The sequence below is a fragment of the Ctenopharyngodon idella genome, chromosome 17 (assembly GCF_019924925.1).
Source record: "Ctenopharyngodon idella isolate HZGC_01 chromosome 17, HZGC01, whole genome shotgun sequence".
Lineage (NCBI taxonomy): Eukaryota > Metazoa > Chordata > Actinopteri > Cypriniformes > Xenocyprididae > Ctenopharyngodon > Ctenopharyngodon idella.
In genome coordinates this window covers 2698196-2712078 of record NC_067236.1, presented here as the reverse complement: position 1 = coordinate 2712078, position 13883 = coordinate 2698196, and the positions used below count along the sequence as shown (strand labels likewise).

General features: G+C 35.9%; 1 protein-coding gene across 14 annotated transcripts in view; it reads left to right on the top strand.

Annotated features, from left to right (window-relative positions):
- The window catches only part of ctbp2a (C-terminal binding protein 2a), a 55020-nt gene that overhangs the window by 36532 nt on the left and 4605 nt on the right, over nucleotides 1-13883 (top strand). For 13 of the 14 annotated variants that reach the window (XR_007925992.1, XR_007925991.1, XR_007925990.1 and 10 more), the window contains 7 exons: nucleotides 6166-6320; nucleotides 8279-8423; nucleotides 9231-9437; nucleotides 9745-9959; nucleotides 10072-10202; nucleotides 11152-11279; nucleotides 11650-11764. Coding sequence is in view for 11 of the 14 variants with exons in the window: in XM_051868821.1 (XP_051724781.1) it covers nucleotides 6166-6320; nucleotides 8279-8423; nucleotides 9231-9437; nucleotides 9745-9959; nucleotides 10072-10202; nucleotides 11152-11279; nucleotides 11650-11764 (1096 nt within the window). In the remaining 3 variants the exon portion in view is untranslated. Of the gene's footprint in view, nucleotides 1-2150; nucleotides 2762-6165; nucleotides 6321-8278; nucleotides 8424-9230; nucleotides 9438-9744; nucleotides 9960-10071; nucleotides 10203-11151; nucleotides 11280-11649; nucleotides 11765-13883 lie in introns of those variants that run through there. The other variant, XM_051868825.1, reaches the window with a different exon arrangement.

Sequence of the window (13883 nt, the reverse complement as noted above, 5' to 3'; positions counted from 1 at the left end):
TTAGATTTTCACACCCATTTTCATGCCACCCTCTCTCAGATCCTTTTAAAGGACCCCATAGAATACATGTTTTGTTTTTTGTTTTTTTTGCTACTGTACCTTTAAAACTTTATGTAAATGACCTCTGTTATGATTGGCCAACTGGTGTACTTCACACTGTCGTACATCAAGGTATGGCAAGTTGCTGAATTCTAATAGGTGTTGCTATGTAAATGAGAGTGTTCATATGTTAATGAGCTCATCATAACCACAATGATTTCTGAAAGCAACATTTTTTACAGATTCGTTTTTACAAATGTTCAGTTTAAACTGGAGATAGCTTTGTGTTAAGAATATAATAGTATGTCTATGTACACTGTTTTATTTGAAATGTGCAAGGAAAATCCTGTTTTCCATGGTATGTCCCCTGTAAGGCTGATATTGTGTTATCTCAAACTAATTGTGCTGATCTGGTTCCTCTGACCAGCTGTGTTATATGACCCTCCACTCATGTGGTGGCTCTTCCACAGACTTAAATTCCTTTCTGTGTGTGTATTTTTTGAAAGGTGTAGCGAATGTCTTGACTTTCACTGGAAATCCTGTTAAGTGATTTGGGACAGCGTGTATTGGCCACTGTGACTGTTCATTTGGTCTTAAGTAGCTTAAAATCACTCATTCAGCTCTACTGAACACAACACGAGTAGCTACACATCTTTGGTGTGTCTGCACAATGCAGTATGCAGTATACAATGAACTCTCCTTTCAGTCATTCTTATTTATTTAGAGTTGATGTTCATTAATAAGTTGCTCATTTGTTTGGTTGTTTGTTTGTTTTCTACTTTGTCCTTTCATTTGTTGGTTTATTTGTTCCTTCATTAATTCGAAGTTTGTTAATTTGTTTTTTTTTTTTTTCTTTTATTTGTTGGTACATTTGTTTGTTCATTTGATGTTCTTTCAATCTTTTCATTGTTTGGTCATTAATTTGTTCATGTTTTCTTTTTATAGTTTGTTCTTTTATTTGGGTCTTAGTTTGTTCATTCATTCATTCATTATTTGGTCATTAGTTTGTTCATTCATTCTTTTGTTTGGGTCTTAATTCATTCATTCGTTCATTCATTCATTGTTTGGTCTTTAGTTTGTTCATGCTTTTTATAGTTTCTTTTGTTTGGGTCTTAGTTCATTCATTCATTCATTCATTGTTTAATCAGTTTGTTCATTTGTTCTTTTGTTTGGGTCTTAGTTCATTCATTCATTCATTCATTCATTGTTTGGTCATTAGTTTGTTCATCCGTTCTTTTGTTTGGGTCTTAGTTCATTCATTCATTCATTGGTTAATCATTAGTTTGTTCATTTGTTCTTTTGTTTTAGTCTTAGTTAATTCATTCATTCATTCATTCTTTGTTTGGTCATTAGTTTGTTCATGTTTTTTATAGTTCTTTTGTTTGGGTCTTAGTTCATTCTTTCATTCATTGTTTAATCATCAGTTTGTTCATTTGTTCTTTTATTTGGGTCTTAGTTAATTAGTTCATTCATTCATTGTTTGGTCATTAGTTTGTTCATTTGTTTTATGTGCATTTATGCTTTTTCCTTAATTAGTTTATCCAAATGTATGTTTTTTTCATTAATTTGGTGTTCATTCATTCATTTGTTGAGGTCTTGGTTTGTTCAATTGTTTGTTTGTTTTTTGTATTTGTTTAGTTGTTGGTTCATTGGTTTCTTCAAACATTCATTCATTCATTCAATCCTTGTTTGTTTGGTCCTTCAGTTTTTCCACTTTCATTTATTTGTTTGTTCATTTTTTTGTGTATTATTATGCTTATTCTTTAATTAGTTTGTTCAAATATATGTCTGTTTCTTTTATTAGATTTTTTTCATTTGTTCTTTAGTTTTTCGTTTGTTCTTTCATTTGTTAGTTTGTTAGTTAACAGTTAATTTTTATTTCTGTTTTCCTTCAAACCTTTATTTTTCTTCTTTCTTTCTCTCTCTCTCTCTCTCACTCGCACACACACACGCACACACACACATACACACACACAGTTTTCTCATTACATAAGCTGAATAAATACCATTTTAATAGAAAGAAGTGACTGTAATTTTCAAGCATAGAGGGAGGGTGAATAAAAGAGAGGTAGAAAGAGCAAGAGAAAATAAAAGAAAGAAAGGCAGGCGGGGAGATTTGAGTGGAAGGGAGAGGCTGGCAGTCTCTAACCACAGTGGTCTCCAAATCATAAATTTGAGAGCGAGGGAGTGTGGTTGAGGGAAAAAAAAGGAGTGGGTCGAAAAAAAGAGCAACAGAAGGGGGAGTGATTGGAAGCGTGAGGAGTGGAACGGCACAACTCGTTTGCACTGGCACTCGTGTGGGAATTTTTGACCCTCTCCCGCTTTCCGTGACTCTCCTCGACTCGGCCAGGCGTAATTATTCCTCTCCTTTTTAACCTTGAGAGGTTTGTTCTAAAATGAAACGAGAGGGGGGATGAAAAAGGCAATCAAGATGGACAAACCGAGAGTGAGAGGCTAGAACGAGGAATGAAAACAACAGGCTCTTCTGTCCATCTCTGAACGCTTCCGTTCCTGAGCGACTGACCGAAGAAGAGTAGATATCTCCGCTTACCCACATATGGGGGAGTGAGCAAGCGAGCGACAGACAGACAGCGAGAGGAGGGATACCCCCAGGACACAATCACAGGAGAACGCTTTTTCTCTGCCACCTCCCTCCATTTTTTTTCTCCCCTGTTTTTTGGGCTGCTCTTCATGGGAGGAATGTGGAGGCAGCATTTTCCAGGCAAGACGCATGTTTCCGAAATTGGCCAAAAGCAAAAGTCTGTGTGTGTGTGTGTGTGTGTGTGTGTGTGTGTGTGTGTGTGTGTGTGTGTGTGTGTGTGTGTGTGTGTGCGTGCGTGCATGCACGGTTCTTGATTTTCAGTGGTGTCACAAGCGCATGTCTTGGCTGCTGTCTGTGACACATCTGCAAACTAGTTCGGCGTGTGTGCAAACACGCACAGTGTATTGTGCTCCTGACTCCTTATCATTAGTGTGTGTGTGTGTGTTTGTTTGGCAACCAAATCCCTGGCTAATAGATCAGGAGGGGTGGAGAGAGAAGAAAAAGTGACGCAGCACAGATACACTCTTATTAGACACTCATGCACCTGGTTTATTTCAGGTCCTGGATGGTCATTCAGTGATCTGACCATCTTAACTGTTTTTCCTGCAAGTGTCTATTAGCTTTGGAGCAAGAAGTGTGTCCATTTCAGAAAGATTTTTTTTTTTTTTTTTTTTTTTGGTTTGTGCATGTGTTTGTGTCTCAGTTGTGTGTGTGTGTTTGTGTGACGGTGAGAGATGAGGTTGCTTGGTAACCACAAGCAGCAGTTGACAGTGAGGTGAGGCACTTGGCTGCCAGCTTTTTTTTATCCAAGATTGCTTGTCACACACACACACACACACACACACACACACACACACACACACACACACACACATACATACTTATTAAAATCACAGCGGCACACCTAAGCAAGAAGTGGGGACACTCACACATACGGTGTGATATACGCGCTGCCGTATTTAACACACACACACACACGCACAGATCCACGTCAAAGCAGCTCCATGGAAAAATCTCCTCATTTCCTTTTGTTTTTACAGACTTTTATTGTTCATGGGATTTCAAAGAAAGTATTACGTTTCTCTCTCTCTCTCTCTCTCTCTCTCTCTCTCTCTCTCTCTCTCTCTCTTTCTCTTTCTCTCTCTCTCTTGCTCGCTCGCTCACTCTCTCTCTCACTCTCATTAGTTTCAAATACATTGAAGCGATAGTTCACCCAAAACTAAAAATTCTGTCGTTATTTTTTCACCTTTGTGATGTTACAAACTTTGTTTTTATTCCTTCTGTTGAACACAAATAGAGATGTTTGGTAAAATGTTCACCATCATATACTTTTGAAAAAAAAAAGACAAAAAGCACCATAAAAGTCTGTACTAATTGTAAATATTCAAATTTATTACAATAGCTTTGTGTAAGGAACACACTGAAGATACCTCTGTAGATTTTAAATGTATTTTGTACTTTACACTTCATGATTGGTCACATGACATGCAAGAACCAATGGTGTTCCGCATTGTTCGATGCAAAAAAAATATATTCTTACTTCGTATTTCTGTCTTGTTTTCCAGTACAAATATCTAAACATTCTTAAGTCAAGAAATGGTTACTTGAGAAGCAAAAGTCTTGTTTTCTGCAAAATTTTAATTGAGTTTATTCTTAAAAAAACAAAATATGCTAGTGGTAGGGATGTAACGATACCCTCATGTCACGATTCGATACATATCACGGTACTTAACTCACGATACGATATTACTGCGATACTTCAAGACTTATGGTAAAAGGTTAACAAAAAATTAACTGTTGATTAAAATGCTAAATTTGGTATTACATTGGGGGTGGAAGTGAACAGGCTTGGACTTGGTGCTGGTAACTCAATGCACAGGACAATGGTTACACCAGAATAAAATATTCATAATTCTGAAGCTGAAAATACAGAAAAATACAAATATTCTTGCAATCTGTCACTGACTAGATATATGAAATAATGTAGGCCAGTTTTTACTGGCAACACAAGGTATTTGGCATTATCAGGACCCACAAATATTCCCTCATTAAATTATTATACATTATATTCAACATTATATATAGTAGTTCAATGTAGTACTGATACTAAAACTCTGAACTTGAATTTTTTCCTCACACAGTAATTTTCATTTTGTGTGAACTATATACAATACATATTGTCACTATCCACGATACATATTGTTGCATTTTTGTGTTATGATATATTATTACACCTCTAGCTGGTGGGGTAAGAAAAATAAACGTATTTCAAAGGGAGAACAAGATTATTTTTCTTACCCCGTGGCAGATATGTTTTCGTTTTAAGCAAAAAATGTTCAGATATTTGTAATGGAATACAAAAATACAGAGTAAGAAAATCATTCTCTGCACTGTTATCACATGTATGATGCACCATATTTGAAAATATTTAATTGAAAATGAGATTCAAAAGTTGAAGGAGAGGTTTTTGTTTTTTTTAATGACTTATATTTCAGTCTGTTCATATGGTACAGAAGACTGTGCACTTGAACCATATGAACTACTTTTTATGGTGCTCTTGTTTGTCATTTTTGCAGCTTGTGGGTCACTGGTCACCATATGCTTACATTGTATGAAAAAACGGTGTGAAAATTCTTAGAAATATTACTGCGTTCCAAGGAAGAGAGAAAGTCGTATGGGTTTTGAAGCAACATGAGGGTATGTAAAAGATTTTCATTTTTTTTTAGGTGAATAATCCCTGCCGGGAGAAAACTGCAAAGACTGAGAGAAACATTGTGATAGCGAGTAAGAGTAAAATAAAAAGCCTCACATCTCTGAAATCGATGTTTTTTCAGGATCTTTTGTGCACTGTGATCAGAGTAAATGTGGAGATGCCTGTGGAGAATCGCTGAAGGATAGGGCCGAGATTTCCCCTGCTGCTCTCTGATTGGATAATTCCCCTGCTGGCCTCTGATTGGATAATGGACGTGTACTGCTAGGCTCGGACTCTGTTTGTTTAAAAATCACTGAGTTTAAGTTTGTCTTCGCTGTTCTTGTCCAAAAAAGCTTTTAGAGCAGGCTGTCTGAAATCTGAAATTGTTTATGGGTTGGAAAATGAACAGTGGCCGCACAGTTTTGTGAATATTGATTGGTCGAGCACCTACATGAAGGGATGTGTGTGTGTGTGTGTGTGTCTGAGAGCCCCATCGTCTGTCCTTCCCCCTCTGATTTCTCCCGCTCTGATGTAGTGATCGCTCCACCATGTCATTTGTGTTTCTGTTTGATGTGTCCACTGCTCATTTAAAGCGTGCCAAACCCCTGATCTCTCGCATCCATTCCGTTTCCCTCGGAGAGACACAACGCTGCCTTGACATCTCCCACACAATTATTTTTTAATAATACCATGGTAAATAATTCTCATTTGAAGTCCTTTTTAAATAGATGGTGGAGAGTGAAAAGAGAGAAACAAGAGAGCAAGATGTTTCCCCCAAAGGCTATTAAATAAAATGTATTCATAACTCTGCCCAAATGCTGCAATCTCCATGACAACAAGACACATGGCAGTGGGGCGAATGGGATGTTCACGTTTCTCTCTGTCTTTGCAGGTATAAGGCCGCAAATCATGAACGGTCCGATGCATCCTCGGCCGCTGGTCGCTCTGTTGGACGGGAGGGACTGTACTGTAGAGATGCCCATCCTGAAGGATTTGGCCACTGTGGCGTTCTGTGATGCACAGTCAACGCAGGAAATCCATGAGAAGGTCTGTTTGCACTATTTTTTCCTGAATCACTGACACTACAGCAAAAATGTTGTTTTAGTTGAATTAGATTAATTCAGCAATTTAATTTTATCAAAAAATTAAATACCTGGACTGGGAACTGCAATATTCCTTCCTTCCTTCCTTCCTTCCTTCCAAAATTCATTCCTTCCTTCCAAATTTCCTTCCTTCCTTCCTTCTTTTCAACATTCCTTCCAAAATTCCTTCCTTCCTTCTTTCTTTTCAACATTCCTTCCTTCCTTCTTTTCAACATTCCTTCCTTTCTTCTTTCCAACCTTCCTTCCTTCTTTCTTTTCAACATTCCTTCCTTTCTTCTTTCCAACCTTCCTTCCTTCTTTCTTTTCAACATTCCTTCCTTTCTTCTTTTCAACATTCCTTCCTTTCATCTTTCCAACCTTCCTTCCTTTCATCTTTCCAACCTTCCTTCCTTCCTTCCTTCCTTCCTTCCTTCCTTCTTTTCAACATTCCTTCCTTTCTTCTTTCTTTTCAACATTCCTTCCTTCCTTCTTTCTTTTCATCTTTTCAACATTCCTTCCTTCCTTCCTTCTTTTCAACATTCCTTCCTTTCTTCTTTCCAACCTTCCTTCCTTCCTTCTTTTCAACATTCCTTCCTTCCTTCCTTCCTTCCTTTCTTCTTTCCAACCTTCCTTCCTTCCTTCTTTTCAACATTCCTTCCTTCCTTCCTTCCTTCCTTCCTTCTTTTCAACATTCCTTCCTTTCTTCTTTCCAACCTTCCTTCCTTCCTTCTTTTCAACATTCCTTCCTTCCTTCTTTTCAACATTCCTTCCTTTCTTCTTTCCAACCTTCCTTCCTTCCTTCTTTTCAGCATTCCTTCCTTTCTTCTTTCCAACATTCCTTCCTTCCTTCCTTCTTTCCTTCCTTCCTTCTTTTCAACATTCCTTCCTTTCTTCTTTCCAACCTTCCTTCCTTCCTTCTTTTCAACATTCCTTCCTTCCTTCCTTCCTTCCTTCCTTCCTTCTTTTCAGCATTCCTTCCTTTCTTCTTTCCAACCTTCCTTCCTTTCTTCCTTCCTTCCAACCTTCCAACCTTACAAATTATATTTTTTATAAATTTCCTTTGTGCACAAATATAACAATAAACAGCAATTTTACCTTTAAATGTACCTACATTTTTGTATTTTAATATATGAAAAATGAATAATTATGAGTACTGACACAAACAGCTTGTTCTGAATTAGTTCACCTGAAATAGACAGTTTGAACTCGTTCATGGAAATTAACTCAAATGACATTTTTTTTTTTGCTGCAGAAGTTTAAATCTGACAATAAATATGTAACAAATATGACAAGTCTTATTGCATTGTTTTTACTGGCTGCATGTAGTAACAAACACAACAACCACTGTAGTCTGACTCACAAACTTCTATGCACCAGTTCTTTTAATAAATTAATCGAAGAAGACCAAGAAATGTATTAAATCAGTTTGGATCAGTCAACATATTACTTGGTGAATCTGTTACTAACTGACTCACTCACTGACTGGATCTTTATATGACAACGTGCAGTCAAAGATTTTGTTGTAATAAATTTCTTGCTTGTTTTTATAAAAAGAACATTCAAATATGTTACATAAAATAGATTTTTTAGTATGTACAGTATACATGCATACTAAACAAAAGCATAATTCTGCTAGAAGCACTGGTTCATACAAACACACAGGCTGTGATTCATTTTATAGTGACCCAGTTATCAGACCTACTAATGCTGGATATACGCTGCATGTTTTATTGCGGGTTTTTACAGATTAAAAAAAACATAAAATTATCAAATTGGAAGGAAATGACGTACACGCAGTACAATGCAGTACGCCCGCGTACTCCTCCCAGCATGCTACAAAGAAATGATTTATGTGTCCTTAATAGACATCCCACAGTTTTGTGCCCTGATGTTTATAGTGTGGTATAAATGTGTCTGTCGCAGGTGTTGAACGAGGCAGTGGGGGCGATGATGTACCACACCATCACTCTGACTAGAGAAGATCTGGAGAAATTTAAAGCCCTCCGAATCATAATCCGCATCGGTAGTGGATATGACAATATTGACATTAAAGCAGCTGGAGAGATGGGTAAGAGCATCGGATGACAAATGCTAAGACATGTTTCCTGCTCACGATTTTTGGTCATAATAGAGACATTTGTAGACTAAGAAGTCTGCAGGTTGGTATCTGACATATAAATGTTAATTTGCCCCATTATTATTTTATCTATGTAATAATAATGAGAATAATAAGAATAAAACCCTTGTACCATGTGACAACAATGTCTTTGTGTTGCTTCAGCAGCTTTCTGGACAATAATATACACCTTAAAAATGAATAGAGAGAAAAATAAATCATAGATAATGTTGTGAAAAGCTGTAGCAAAAGAAATGTAGAATGTATAAAGATGTTTTTTTTTATTTTTTTTTATTTAGTGTGATATTTGGCGTCACAGAGAACACACTCCTGACATCAAATACTGCTCAGCTGAGATACTAGGTTCAATCTTTGTTCAGAAAAACAAAGTACTCAGCATGTAGTGAGGAAACGTTGGATGTTTGAAAGTTTGAGCCAAACGGTGATGATAAGTCAGTTAGAGACAGAAGAAGGTAGAGGAGGGCTAATTGTTCCTCTGGGAGAGACAGTTTATATGGTTAGAATTAAAGAAGAAGGTATTCTGGATAGAAAATGATCTCCATTACTCCTTATAATGAAGGCTGGATGAACTTACAGGTCAAATCCATAAATGGATAGATGACACAATCAAGGTTGACTGTCAGCATGAATTGACCTGAGGCCTTGCCTTGTTTATTGAATGTTCTGATATGTAAATGAGAATCTTTTCATGTTCCATAACTTCTGTGAATCAGACTGAGCATTTGTGCATGTCTACAGGTATTGCAGTGTGTAATATTCCATCAGCTGCCGTGGAAGAGACGGCAGACTCTACACTTTGCCACATCCTGAACTTGTACAGGAGGAACACCTGGCTGTACCAGGCCATGAGAGAGGGCACACGGGTCCAGAGCGTGGAGCAGATCCGAGAGGTGGCGTCAGGGGCCGCCCGCATCAGAGGAGAAACACTTGGACTTATTGGCTTTGGTGAGAAACAGAAGCGGAGAAACAGTTCATCAACAAACATGATATTATTACGCAATTGTGTTAAGCATCACATAATATAATGTTTATGTTTATGTAATTAATAAAAGCTATAAAATTAAGTTATAGTTAAATTATTATATTATTAAAAAAAAGACAATTTAATACAATCTATCCCTAACCCATTTAAATTCAAGCATTTAACTAAAGTCAGTGGTGACAAGAGTTTGTTAAACACAGTAGTTGCTGTCATTACTGCTGGATGCCATGGGTTTGTTTATTTATATATTTATGTATATTTGTGTTATAGGCCGATCAGGACAGGCAGTGGCTGTTCGAGCAAAAGCGTTTGGCTTCAATGTGATCTTTTATGACCCATACCTGCAAGACGGTTTAGAGCGATCGCTGGGCGTCCAGAGAGTTTACACCTTACAGGACCTCCTGTACCAGAGCGACTGTGTGTCTCTCCACTGCAACCTAAACGAACACAATCACCACCTCATTAACGATTTCACCATCAAACAGGTAGATTACACACAAACAGTCCATTAATTGCATACTGTTATCATGAGCGCCATCTAGTGTCTTTGGCTTGACTTTGAGGACTTTGTGTATATCATGTATCATGTTTTGTTAGATGCGACAGGGAGCGTTCCTAGTCAACACAGCCCGAGGGGGTCTGGTTGATGAAAAAGCCCTGGCTCAGGCTCTAAAAGAGGGCAGGATACGGGGGGCCGCCCTGGACGTTCACGAGTCTGAACCTTTCAGGTAACATTTGTAATGATGTAGTAATTATCTCCATGTTGCTGTACATCAAAGTTTGTCTTGAGATAATAGATGTTACTCCAAACATCTCTTCAGCTGCACCCAAATTTGCATACTATTACTTCTATATAATATGCAAAATTAGGATTAGTGCATCCCAGATTATAGTACATTGACAGTGGTGTATTATTTCAGCTGTACAAAAATTTTCTGCTTTGGGATTTTACTGTTCTAGAACATAATGGAAATTTGTTATGGTAGCACTACATGTATGATTTCTTCCCCTGGATTTATTTCTTTTGCTTGTATTATTCTCATTTGATTATTATCACAATATATTGCAATGTATCCAAATTTAAGTAATTATGAATTTTAAGGTAATTAATTTAGTTGATATTATCATACTACATTCTCAAAAATAATCATTCAAGTTTGCATTTGGGAATAATACTTTAAAAAAAAAAAATAAACTAATACTTTTATTCAGCAAGGATGCATTAAATTATTTAAAAATGACAGTTAAAGTAATTTAAAATGTTACAAAAAAAAATCTATTTCAAATAAATGCTGTTCTTTGGAACTTTCTATTCATCCAAAAAAAAACAGAAAAAAAAGATCACAGTTTCCACTAAAATCACAACTATTTTCAACACTGACAATAATAAGAAATGTTTCTTGAGCAGCAAATCATCATATTAGAATGATTTCTGAAGGATCATGTGACACTGAAAACTGGAGTAATGATGCTAAAAATTCAGCTTTGATCACAGGAATAAATTATATTTTGAAATAATATATTAAAATAGAAAACTGTTTTAAATGAAAATAAATTTTACTGTAGTGTATGTACTTTTACATCACCAGCGAAGTACATGCTTTAAATGTGTAGTAAAAGTATGCAAATTAGGATATAGTCTTATTCTGTCTCCCTTATGCTCTGGTTTTCTCACAGTTTTACTCAGGGTCCTCTGAAGGATGCGCCCAATCTGATCTGCACCCCTCACACAGCATGGTACAGTGAGCAGGCCTCACTAGAAATGAGAGAGGCCGCGGCCACTGAGATCCGCAGGGCCATCACTGGTATGAAAGCTCCCATTGACGTATTTGTTAGAATGTGTTCCATTCAAAGTGTACTTCTCATGATGTCATCATAGAATTTGCATACGAAATTGTGATTATCAAATGGTTACATGGTTAATTATGGTTAACTGCATGGTATGTGAACTGTGAAGGGGGAGTCCTGATTTATCGCTCTCTCTTTCTCTTGCTCCTATCTATATCGCATAACTTTTCAAACTGTCATTTTACCTCAAACATTATTCTTTTGCTGCCTAGCAAGCATTGATATTTCCTTCAGGGAATGCAAATCTAGTTCTTTAGATAAACTCTCTTTCTCCCTCAAAGCTATTGTACATCAGTCGTCATGTCTCGGTTTTGTTCTGGTTTTCAGGTCGTATTCCAGACAGTCTCAGAAACTGCGTCAACAAAGAGTTTTTTGTTACTACGGCACCGTGGGGGGTGATGGAGCAGCAGGTACATCCGGAGCTCAACGGTGGAGCTTACAGGTGAGAAAAGAGATTTTATCCACAGAACTCCATCTATTATTTCATGCATTACCTGTCATATCATACTAACCCTTGAGTTTACTACCATCTCAAACACCCTAATTTTGGCCGCATTTACACTGCAGGTCTTGATGGCCAATTCCGATTTTTTTTGTTTTTTGACTAAATCTGATTTTTTTTGACAACCTGCTTGCATCTTCTTTTAAAATTGACCCATATCTGATATCTGCATTTACACTACACTTGGCGAAATGAACAAAAAATAGCATTATGATATCAAGAAATTGAATTTATTGACATGGAATTCATAGTAACATTTTTAATGCAATAGTTTCATCTTTACATCAAAATAATTATATAGTACAAATTCTTCATGACAGTGATAATATACACAGATCAGCGGGATGCGTGGGAGAGGAATAATAGTCAGGTGGTAGAACTTTTGTTAAGCATGTCAGAGGTTCTGGGTTCGAATCCGCTCTTATGTAATTTTATTTTACTCATTAAAACCAAATGCGTTCTTCAGTGATTGTATATCAAGGGCAGGGATATGTTTGCGTGCATGTTATTTTGCGGTTTCACTGGCGCGAATAGGGAGTTTCCACAACGGGACTGAAGCGCACAACTGTGCACAAGCCGCCGTCACTGACAACAGCGGCAACAAGCACCCAGCATGATTTCAAAAGCAACACATTTCAGCGCCAGATCGCCTTTTATTTAATACAAACAAACATAATTAATACTCTGCTAGTCAATCAGATATGTTTAATTTGATATAGAGATATCTGTACTGCGAAATGTTTAAAAAAAAAAGTCACTTTTTCAATGACGTACAGCATTGACAGGGGAATATCCGATCTGTCCGGTTACACAGCAGGCGCAAATGCATGTATCCGATTCATATCAGATTTATTTCCACATATTAATGAGGCCTGAAACTGATCGGAGAATATCGGAATCCATGCGCTTTTTTCCTGCTTACACGTTCTTGAGTCATAACCGATCTGTGCCACATGGGGAGAAAAAATCGGAATTGGGTCACTTGAACCTTGCAGCGTAAATGCTGCCTTCTAGGATTGAGAAATGAGAACTGGTTCTCATTTAGAACTGGACCCAAATGATTTTCATTGCATTCAGTTCTATTAATCTTGAAGTCTCAAAAATAATTTGAATATAATTAACATTTTTTTTAAAAAGTAAAAAATGTAAAACAGATTTCTTAAATAATTTTTTTGTCAAATAAAATCTGAATCAAAACCTGAATCATTAAATTCCTTTTAAGCGTCGTCCCTGCTCTTAATTTTTAAAAATTTCTAAACATTCTTAAAACAATATAAATATACTTAGAAGTAAAACTGCATGTGATATTAAGATATCAAGAATATATATTGAATTAAGTTTATTTTTATTAAGTTTTTAGAATTAATTTTAGTTTTATTTATTTCCTTCTAAGTGCCAACCCTGCTCTTAATTTTTTTAAATATCCAAACATTCTTAAAACTATAGATATACTTAAAAGTAAAACTGCATGTGATATTAAGACATCAAAAATATATCTTGAATCAAGTTTATTTTTTTGGCAAATGGCAAATTTTTTTTTTTTTTTTTTTTTGTAGCAATATTTATGAGCTAGATTCACAAAATTGTTTAATAAATAGTATAATACTAAATAGTAAAAGTTTGTATTCACTGTTATATATATATATATATATATATATATATATATATATATGTGTGTGTATATGTAATTTTTTAATAAATAATGCATTTTAATTATAATATCTACTTAAACTGTTTATTAAAGAGTAATGGTTTAATAAATGGTATAATAAATATTATTTTTTAAATAAAATATTTTAAAGTATTTTCTAAAATAGTTTAGTAAATAGTGTAATAATAAATAGTAATAGTTTAATAAATAATAAATATTATTTGTTAATTATAAATGCCATTAAAAACATCAAAATATGTTACAAAAAATTAAAGTTGCTGTAAGCGATTTCTGAGAAACGCTGTTGATATTTGAAATCACCAAAACAAACATGTCCCTACTCAAAAGGATCACACCCCTATCCTGATAGCTCCACCCTCAAATTCACAAACATGGTATGCAACATAG